Source organism: Otolemur garnettii, unplaced genomic scaffold (genome assembly GCF_000181295.1).
Source record: "Otolemur garnettii isolate 467f Iridium unplaced genomic scaffold, OtoGar3 scaffold00001, whole genome shotgun sequence".
Taxonomy (NCBI): domain Eukaryota; kingdom Metazoa; phylum Chordata; class Mammalia; order Primates; family Galagidae; genus Otolemur; species Otolemur garnettii.
Window position 1 is genome coordinate 71,077,824 of NW_003852396.1, and position 11,321 is coordinate 71,089,144.

Below are 11,321 nucleotides of genomic sequence, written 5' to 3' on the forward strand. Positions count from 1 at the left end.
CCGGGCTGGGGATTCGAACCTGCCACCTTAGGTGTACGTGGCTGGCGCCTTAGCCGGTTGAGCTATAGGCGCCGGCCTAGTTGTTTTCTTGTTGCAGTTGTCATTGTTGCTTAGCTGGCCTAGGCCGGGTTCGAACCCACCAGCCTCAGTGTATGTGGCTGGTGCTGTAACCACTGTGCTACGGGTGCCGAGCCTGACTTTTACTATTTTAATATTAAAGTCCTGTTACCACAAGTTTGAAAATTTCTGACCTAAAACATGCATAAATAATTTATTTCCAAAAGTTCCTCAAAACACCATATGGGGTTTGAGTAGGATCCCCAGGATTAAAGATGTATTACTCTCTCTCATGTTTTCTGAGAGAAAAGATTTTGGTACCTGGATTCTTTGAGAGAAAGGTTTGCTGGGTTTATGAGCTATCTAGGTTTAAGGCTTCGTGTTCTGTACATAAGGCTCCTCTGTTCAAGAAGGCTAAGCAGTAAGAAGCCTTTTCATTCCCCACCATCTTAACTACCTTTCTGAATCTGCCACTCTGAAGCAGAAGATTCAGGATCACCAGAACCTATTTTCAGATGAATGAGAAGTCAAGCCTGAGCAATCAGAAATAGGTCAATGACTTTTTAAAGCAATTTTCTTGAAAAATGATGTTTTTCTTTGCAAAATTCTTTATATAATAATTATTTTCAATCAGCTTTCTCAGGTTAAATCTTTTTCACCACTGTTGTTTTTTTTTTTTTTGAACAGGATATGGTGACTGCCTATACATCCTTTCTGTTGTTTTTAGAAGTCTTTCTGCTATAAAAGCTTTAAATACTTTTGGAGGTTACCTGTATTTCTCTAGCCCTTAGGGAAAATATGATTTCTGAAAATATAAATGAAAGGTTTCAGTATTTCAGCTAAAATATTTGTTTGTGTTCTCTAAAGTTAAAAGAATGCTTTTTGGAAATTTTCTTTTTCTTTTTGTTGTGGTTTCTCATTATCTGTAATATTCAAAGAAAATACATGAAATGAAATCCCTTTCCTTCTTTGGTTTGTTCTTCCTGGTTTTCACAGCTTTCTCTACACCTGGATTCTTACTGGGCCTAAAATAACATGGCGTTTTCTCTTTACTCCCTCATCTGTGCTTCCTGACTGAGGGCAGCAGAGCCCATCTGTGAATTTCTGCATGAGGACCAGCAGGGGGCGAACACTCACACAGGAATCTGAACTCTGTAAGGGAATGGTGGGAAAAGCGACCCAACCCAACTTTCTTCAGTAGGAAAGGCCCTTTTACATGTGGATGAATTAAGACATGGTAAACCACAGGTTATTGACAAAGGTGCTGAGAAGATGTATTTAGGGACAGCCCAGCAGCCACACGGCACAATGGCAAGGCTACTGCCCAGAGCAGGTACATACTCTGCCTGTACCTGTTTTTCAAGGCTTGGCTTGCTAAGCTGTACAGTTTGAGGTCCAGCGAGTCTGGTCCCTGGAGTAGCTATCACAATGCTGGTGAGCTGGGCCATGGGGAACGTTTTGGCTATGGTTGCGGTCTGCCCATTGACGACACGAACGGGGTGAATGGAATTCTGGGATGTGGGAAGGGTTGTGGGGGTGAACTTGGTCAGCATGACGGGCCTCTGGATAAGCTGAGGAGCTGCAAGCATGGGAGGAGGTGCTGGGGCAATAGGAATGTTATTCTGGGCCACAGGCTTAGGTCGAACCTATAGGGGAAAGAGAGAATAAATATTGTATTACTTAAAGAAACTGCTCAAGTCCTATTAGTCTAAAACATTGCCAAATCTTCCATATCAAAGGTGTGAAATGATATTTAACACAAAACATTTACTGATGTTCATTTTGGGTTATTAATTCTATAGACCTCAGGACATACAATCTTACAAAGAACTCATTAGCTCTTAAGAGATTCCAAATACCACCCTAGAACACAGTATTTTTGTTCCAAATCCTCAGCTCCCTCTCACATATCATGCTACCTCTTCAGGCTGAAGGCAAAGGCCTAAGCCAGAGACTGATAACACCCAGAACCTGTGCCCAGTATAGTAACTTATTTCACATGCTGGATTTCTTTATATCCATGGGCTTCAGTTTGTTCCCATTTCTAGAAGGCCCTCTAACTCCTTATTCTTGGCCACTCCTTCTCTTTTTTTGAGACAGAGTCTCAAGCTGCTGCCCTGGGTAGAGTGCCGTGGTGTCATAGCTCACAGCAACCTCCAACTCTTGGGGTCAAGTGATCCTCTTGCCTCAGTTTCTTTTTTTTTTTTTTCCTATTTTTAATAGAGATGGGGTCTGGCTTTTGCTCAGGCTGAGGATAAGCTATCCAACTCGTGAGCTCAAGCTATCCAACACTTCCCAGAGTGCTAGAATTATAGTTGTGAGCTACTGCGCTTGGCCCACTCCTCTTTTTTTTATTCATTTAAGAGACAAAGTCTCACTTTATCACCCTTGGAAGAGTGTCATGGCATCACGCAGCTCGCAGCAACCTCCAGCTCTTGGGCTTAGGTGATTTACTTGCCTCAGCCTCCTGAGTAGCTGGGATTACAGGCGCCCACCACAATGCCCAGCTATTTTTGTTGCAGTTTGGCCGGGGCTGAGTTTGAACCCACCACCCTCAGTATATGGGGCTGGCGCCCTACCCACTGAACCACAGGCGCCACCCCTACTCCTTCTCTGAGTCTCCTTTGTGGGCTCACTCTTCCTCTGCCCAATCCTGTATGTATTTCTCAGGATTTTGTTGTGGCATTCCTTTTCTTCCTAATCTTCACTCTTCCTGGGAGCTTTCACCCATCCTATGGCTTCACTTACATCTGTGTACTAAAGACTCTCACACTTTTATCTCAGGACCAGAGATGTTTCCTGAACTTCAGAGTCATATTAAACTGCTTGTTACACATCTCTACCTGAATATCTCACAAGAAATTAAAAATCAACATGTCTAAAACTCAATTTCTTCCTCCAGCCTTCTCTTTTTCCTAAAAATGGCCTTCACTCATCATTCTTGACACTTTCTATTCCACTTCTACTTCCTAAATAGTTCTTTTTTTTTTTTTTTTTGGTGAGACAGAGTCTCACTTTGTTGCCCTCGGTAGAGTGCAGTGGCATCACAGCTCACAGTAACCTCAAACTCTTGGGCTTAAGCATTCTCTTGCCTCAGCCTCCCAAGTAGCTGGGACTACAAACTTTTTGTTGTTGTTATAGTTATCATTGTTGTTTAGCAGCCCCACACTGGGTTTGAAGCCGCCAACTCCCACTATATGTGGCTGGCACCCTAACCACTGAGCTATGGGTGCCAAGCCCCTAAATAGTTCTTAAATCTGCCCTTCTTTATATCCTTATTGCTATTACCCTAGCTAATGTTTGACATACAGAAACAGTGACACAAAATTGTGGCTAAAAACACAAAGTCAGCTTTGCCTGGGTTCAAGTTCTGGTTTTATAACTTGCTGTGTAACCTCAGGCAACTCTCTAAGCCAGTACTTTTCAAACTTTTAAAACTGTGACCCTGTGGACAAAATCCTTTCCCCTTATGCATGAGTGTATAACCTTTAGTTAAGTCTCTAGCTCTCTTCCCAGAACCCTGATAAGGATAAGAATGTCAACTACGTTACCAGACAACACTGCTTATGAGAAAAATGACCCCTTATGGCTAAACTTAATATGGATGGGCAGAACTATAAATAGTTACAGGACATCATGCTTTTTGGGCTTCCCTAAATGGGGTGACTCTTCTAACTTGGGCATGTTCATTGTGGGGACCATGAAAGCCATTCCTATGGAATTGTCATAAGGATATATTGGTTTCTGTGGCATAAGGCTTTTATGTCAGGGCAGCTCTCTGACTGTCCTTGATAAAGACCTCATTTCCTTGCACCTGAGTTACTGTGAGACAGCTATAGGGACTGCTATATGAAGCTGGTGTGGGGCCCATTAACAAAAATGTCTGATGCTATCTTGCCAACAAGCTGTGGTTTCTGTCCTATATGTTCCAAGTAGACTAGTGTCAAACACGGCCTATGAAAGATTCATGGGTCTGAATGTTTAGCTGAACCTAAAACAACCCTGTAGTGGGTGCTACCGACCCACAGCAGGAAATACATCTTACACGGTGATTAGTATGCACATACATATATTTCCATTTCTATAAAACAACCTTCATGAAATAAAGTACATAAAACATGCTATGTACTCTTTCCTATTTTATTCTATTCCTTTTTTTTTTATGAGACATAGTCTCACTATGTTGTTGCCCTGGGTAGAATACCATAGCATCACAGCTCACAGCAACCTCCAACTCTTGGGCTTAGGAGATTCTTTTGTCTCAGGCTCCCAAGTAGCTGGGACTACAGGCACCTGCCACAACACCCGGCTATTTTTTGGTTGCAGTTGTCATTGTTGTTTAGCAGGGCTGGACTCGGCTTGAACCTGCCAGCCTCGGTGCATGTGGCCGGTGCCCTAACCATTGTGCTATGGGCGCTGAGCCCCATTCCTTTTATTTTAAAACATTGGTTACAATTCACTAAATTGATTTTGCACCCTAGAAATGGGTCATAACTCAGAGTTAGAAAACATGGACTAAAACTTAGATTCTTTATCCTAAAAAGAGTAATACCTACTTTCATATGGTTTAGAAGGTTAACTAGATAACATATGTAAAGTTCCTAGCACAGTACCTCAAATGTAGCAAGATTCTCTGAACATTAGTATCATCAATGACAATGTCCCGTCTCTCCTGCCCACAGTCTTGATCATATCCAATTTATTTGCTGCACAGTGGCAAGAGGGAATTTTCTAAAACACATCTGAGCACATCAATCACTTGTTCGTAAATGGTCTAAATCAGTGGTTCTCAACCTTCCTAATGCCTCCTAATGCTGTGACCCCTTAATACAGTTCCTCATGTTGTGGTGACCCCCAACCATAAAATTATTTTCATTGCTAATTCATAACAGTAATTTTGCTACTGTTATAAATCGTAATCTAAATATCTGCATATCTGATATGCAGAATGTATTTTCATTATTACAAAGGGGTCACAACCCACAGGTTGAGAACTGCTGCTCTAAATGGATCTCCACTGCTCCCTTGATCCTCAATGGCTCTAGATTCCCACAAGATTCTCATGTCAGTATTGCCCATTCACTCCCCAGAGGCTCTCTGGAAATCGTTTATACCACTGAGCACAAAATTCCTTTCTCTTCTCTCTTTGCCTAAAACTTTGGGCCTCAGATAGGAACTCTCATTCTTTCTATCAAGCAAATCAAAGCCCTCAATGTCAATACTTGAGTCATCTTGACATTCTGCCATGTGAATGGTGAGGGTCAGCCTAATTGCTGAAGAACTCTCAGGAAAATATGGGCAAGCAGAGCTGCTGGGACCTAGGTAGAAAATCTTCTGTACAGATCTGTAGCCTAAACTTCTGTGAGTAAGGCTTTGCATGTAAGTATGATGCTCAATCCCATCACTTCCCAGAGTAGAATGGAACAGTTTCTATAGTAGGTTTGGCTGTTGTTTCTTTCCCTACTCTTTTTGGCATATAGGAAAGAAATAAAAAGTGATAACTGCATTCTTTCTCTGATGCCAGGCAGTTTTTGGCTAAATTCTTTCAGTAAGTTAATAGTATGAGGTTTATAATGGTGGTATCTTTATTGTTTCAAATTTAGGAAAGGAATATCCTTTTCCTTCACTTCTCACTGCTACTACCTTTGCTCACTGCTAATTAAGTGATGATAAAAAATAGGCTTCTTCATAGTACAGAAATCTGCAGTCAGAATTTTTAGATAAGTGGGATCTGAATATGGCTGAATTGACAAGCCCCATGACAGTCTAATTAGAATGAGTTGCTAAGGATTTCTGTCCCACCTAACCCATCACTGGGCTTGTCACTGATTTACTCACCTGTGGAAGAAAGTTTGGACGTGGAGTGAGTCTAGGAGGGGGGATAAACTGTGGTACTTTGATGGGCTGAGGAGGTGTTGCTTGAACCTGCTGAAAAATGGGAAAAAATAAATAAAACAAAGAGAACAACTATTGTCCAATATCAAAGTTAGGCATGCTAAAGTATTTTCAGCATCATTATTCTTTGGATCAGACAGTATTTTCTACAAGCTTTTATTGCAGAGTTAGCCATGCGAATCAATACTTTTTTAATCTCTCGTGTGTATGCGTTAGCCTATAAAATAAACCAACCACACTTCTGTTACTCATGTAACTAATATAGAACATAGCAAGCTCAGTAATGTTAGGCAATTTCCTTTGACACTCAAAAATTCTTGCATTTCCATGTTTTACAAGTCAAGAGTAGATCCAAAGTAGTATCAAGTAAAACTTATTGCCTGGCTTTTTCCTGATATAAAAGCTTTATCTAACGGTGAATATCTTTATTCCAATAGAGAATTTTCTAACTCTCAGCACTTGGCTGAGTAATCCAGTTGCTTCTCTAAGGATTCCTGGATAAATGGCAAAGCTTCACTTTATTGCTCTCTAGTTTTACTCATCGCTGGTCATCATTCAAACGCTACCAAGAGATTTTAGTTGTCATTTTTTCCCCCTTATTTTTCTTTTTAGGGACAAGGTCTTGCTCTGTTTCTTAGGTTAGAATGCAAAGACATAATCAATAGCTCACTGCGGCCAAAAAATCCTTGGCTAAAGGGATCTGCCTGTCTCAGCTGGGACTTCAGTCATGTACCACTGTGCCTATCCACTATGTTGTCCAGGCTGGTCGCCAACTCCTAGCCTCAAGCTGACCTTCCTGCCTTGGCCTCCTAAAGCGTTGGGATTAATAGGCATGAGCTACCACACCCAGCCAACTGCCATTTTAAGAAGAAAATTTTATACCAAAATTTAGTTATATTTCTCTCAAAATTCTGAGAATATCAAAATGGCTGTATCAGACCATTTCTAAATGGTCAATCCTAGGAATCTCATAAACAATTCAAAGATTGTTTTTCCTGGTAGAACTAAACACTGAATTTGTGAGTTTCTTGAGTATTTTTAAAGTGCCACAACTAACTCTAGTACTTCCTACATACCATCGATTTAAAAGGATAGTGAACTAAAAGAATTACCAGGGAGTTTTCTCCAAAGCAATAACATAGCACAACAGAGTTTAAGCACTCGAGTTTCACAGGAATAACTGCGAACAGGGTGGAGAGAGAGATAAATGAAACAGGGTATTGTGTCCTCCATGAAGGACACCCTTCCTCTAAAATCAAGTCATACTTTGACTTTACATAATGCCATGGAATTCGGTCCTGGCTTCAGGATACTTTTGTAGTTATTTGAGCAGATAGTAGAAATGCCATATTCCCTCATTCCCTCGTCAGCCCTGATGGGGAGTTTGGTATGCCAGAAAAATGATGGGAACTGAGAAATCCAGCAGGAGCCTAAAATGGATATATTCTACAAATGCATATCCTGAACCCTCTCATGTGGGCATACATGAGAAGCAGCTGCTGGCTTACCAGAGTGACTGTGTTTTTTGCCACAATTTGGACAGCCTCTGCCCCAGGCCCAGTGACCTTACTAGACGTCTGCAGGTTGACTGGTGTGCTCTGCACATCAGTGCTGAGCACAGCCTTCTGACTGTTGATGGCGGTCACCATAGCAATGGTAGGTCTCTGGCCCACAACAGAGGCAGGCATGGTCGCAGTTGCTGCTTTCAAGACGAGAGGTAGTGTCTTTGTGGTAATCATAGAAGCTGTAGTTACAGTCTTCTAGGAGACATGGAGAACAGATATTAGGACACTAAATCTAAACAATTAAACTAAATCTCACTAAACAATATGCTGCTGAACCCCAGAAGAAAACAAAGCAATACTTCTTATAATCAAGTTTCTCTGTATAACAGCATTTCTTGTGTACATATAAGAGTATACTTCTTACTATAGGAATCTCCGGTTTGCTAGAGTTCTCTAATTAGCACCAATTGTTAATGGGCAAGTTCACAGTAATAACTGCAGACTGATACAGCCACAGAGTTTTCAACAATGAACAGGCTGGGTTTCCAGATACAGACTGTGAGTATGCTTACTTTAATTTTTCCAATTCTTTGTTTGCTGTCGATTAATTTAAACTTTATACATGTTATAAATCAATGAGGTACATATCATCTCTATCCTTAATTGCTACAACCTCACAAATATGAAGAAAGCCATCGTATAATTCCGGATATCTGCCTCCTGTAACACAACGGCTAGGGTAAAAGGATAGTGTCTTTTCATTTTCTGAGTGTCACTGTAAAGAGGAGGAAGGGAAATTTACATGAGGACTAGCATGTTGCCTCAGAGGCAGCAGGTCCCAAGCTCAGATAATGAAACCTATTAAGGAACTAGTATAGTAAATATCAGTCCTTGATACCAGAGAGATATGAGGTACTATGCATAATTTTTTCTCTAGGAAAGTAATGCAGCATGTGATCAAAGATGCTGTAAAAACATGACAATACGGAAACAAACACCACAGTTTCAAAAAGCCTTAGAGATCAGATGAGCTGAGTTGAGAGGACTTGACTGAAGCTCTTCCAAGTCTTACTGCAGCTTTGGAGCTACATTTTCTAGACTTTTTACTATAATAATTAAAAGAGTTACAAAATAAGAAAATATAAATTGTTTTATTGCATAGTACACACCTACTGTCTGATGCTGCTAGTAACTCAAGATACATACATTTCTGAAACATAAAAATTTATCTGGCCTGACTGGTAAATTCTGATTTTATTTTTGAGACAGTGTCACTCTGTCATGCTGAGTAGAAATCCAGGGCATCATCATAGCTTACAGCAATCTCAAACTCTTGGACTTAAGTGATCTGCTTGCCTCCGCCTTCGGAGTAGCTGGGACTACAGGTGCCCACCATAACACCCAGCTAGTTTTTCTTATTTTTTTGAGACAGAGTCTCACTATGTCTCTTGGAGTGCTGTGGCGTCACAACTCACAGCAACCTCAGACTCTTGGGCTTAAGCGATTCTCTTGACTCAGCCTCCTAATAACTGGGACTACAGGTGACCACCACAACGCCTGGCTATTTTTTTGTTATTGTTGTTGTTGTTTAGGTGGCCCTGGCCGGGTTCGAACCCACCAGCTCTGGTGCATGTGGCTAGCACTTTAACTGCTGAGCTATAGGCACACAGCCTACTTTTTCTATTTTTAGTAGAGATGGGGTCTCATTCTTGCTCAAGGTTGGTCTTGAACTCCGGAGCTCAAGCAATCCACCCCTCTAGGCTTCCCAGAGTGCTAGGATTACAGGTGTGAGCCACCACCCCATGCCAGGTTCTGGCTTTGATACTATTCCACCTTTTTCTTCTTACACCACATTTGCACTGATTTAATAGGTACTGGGCATTTTAAATAAAGCTATTTAAAATTAAATTAATTTAAACAAAAGAAAGTTAAAACATCAACTCCTCAGTTTCACTAGCTACATTTCAAGTATTCAAAAGCCACATGTGGATGGACAGTGAACATAGAGAAAATTTCTAACATTGCTGAAAGTTCTACTGAACAGCACTATGCCAGACCAGTAAAGTACTCCACTCTCCTGGAAACACACGCAGTAACTTCCCTTATGAATTTCTATTTTAGCGTCTATGTAAGTACCTGCAGGTTAAGTTCTTTGGTTCTAGGGAATTATTTATTAATGTTTTCTACCTTAAGTGCTCACACATTTATTATCTAACCTTAACATCTTCTTTCATTTCTCTTTTAACCAAAAAACTTAATGATTTGGCCTCATCTATCTCATCATAGCCTAATCATCATTCCTTAGTAATACCTGTAATTAAAATCACCCAAATCTTTGTTTTCTTCTCTCCAAGGAAACAACACAAGAATGGAGTATTTTCTTTGCCATCGCCTCCTCAAATGTGAAATGAGAGTAAAGGGAAACACTGTTATTTATTTTGGGGTATAGTGAGTCATCTACTTTCTATTAGTGATGAAAACCAAATAAAAGCCAAATGTTACCTATCATCAGAAACATCACAGTAGTATAGCAGGAAGGACTGACTTACATGTTACTAGCTCTTTATCATATGTGTTTTTAAACACAACGTTATGAGCCCTTTCTTTTGTTCTTTCTTTCTTTTTTTTTTTTTGAGTCAGAGTCTCAATCTGTTGCCATGGCTAGAGAGCTATGGCCTCAGCCTAGCTCACAGCAACCTCAAACTCTTGGTTTCAAACGATCTTCCTGCCTCAGCCTCCCGAGTAGCTGTGACTATAGGTACCCAGGCTAATTTTTTTTCCTATTTTTATTAGAGATGGAGTCTTGCTCAGGCTGGTCTCGAACTCCTGAGTTCAAGCAATCCTACTGGCTGGGCTTCTCAGAGTGCTAGGATTGCAGGTGTGAGCCACAATCAGTCCTATCTTTCAAATAAAAATATTTTAATACAAACAACTGCTGAAGTGGTGAGCAAATCATACCAGACAGCACTCAGTCCTGGCACTACCTTAGGTTGTGGGGGTAAAAGATCTAGTCAGCAGAATTTACTGACATAAATTTTAAAAACAGTGGTGCATGTTGTTATTGCTTTAAAGAAGTCAATGTACTTGCGTTTCAAGTAAATCACTGTCAATATTTTCAATAACACTAAACACTGCTCTAGAAAACATGGACTAAAACCTCAAACTCACCCAAATTATAAACTTACCATTAACCCAAGACTTAAAAAACACTGAAAGCTAACACATTTGTTTACATTTTAAGTTAGAAGTTTTTTGTTTTTTTTTTGGAGACAGAGCCTCAGGTTGTTGCCCTGGGTAGAGTGCCGTGGCATCACAGCTCACAGCAACCTCCAACTCCGGGGCTCAAGCGATTCTCCTGTCTCTGCCTCCCAAGTAGCTGGGACTACAGCCCCGCCACAATGTCAGGCTATTTCTTGGTTGCAGCCATCATTTGTTGTTTGGTAGGCCTGGGCTGGATTCGAACCTACCAGCTCAGGTGTATGTGGCTGGTGCCTTAGCTGCTTGAGCCACAGGCGCTGAGCCTAAGTTAGCAGTTTTATTCTATTTTACCAATCTTTAGTTGTGGTTGATTTCACTATACATATTCTAGCACTTATATGGTTTTGTTATGTAGTGCACAGTCACAAAACATAGTACTATATGCTTCAATAAGAACTTTTTTTGAAAAATATATTTACTAATTATTATTGACATTAAGATACAAGTACCACTTAGATCTTTACTCCTGGTCTGGTGTTTTTTATATTCCAAGTATTAGGGAACACAAACCAAACTCTTAAAATATTAGGCTGTATGGCTCGGCGCCTATAGCTCAACCGGCTAAGGCGCCAGCCACGTACACCTAGGGTGGCGGGTTCGAATACC

General features: G+C 40.7%; 1 protein-coding gene across 1 annotated transcript in view; it reads right to left on the reverse strand.

The window, feature by feature from the left end:
* PHF21A (PHD finger protein 21A) overlaps nt 1-11,321 on the reverse strand; it is a 207,114-nt gene that overhangs the window by 34,497 nt on the left and 161,296 nt on the right. The window contains exons 8-10 of the mRNA XM_023509461.1: nt 7,461-7,709; nt 5,896-5,985; nt 1,410-1,703 (exon numbers count right to left, since the gene is read on the reverse strand). Of these exons, the coding sequence (XP_023365229.1) occupies nt 1,410-1,703; nt 5,896-5,985; nt 7,461-7,709 (633 nt within the window). The remainder of the gene's footprint in view (nt 1-1,409; nt 1,704-5,895; nt 5,986-7,460; nt 7,710-11,321) is intronic.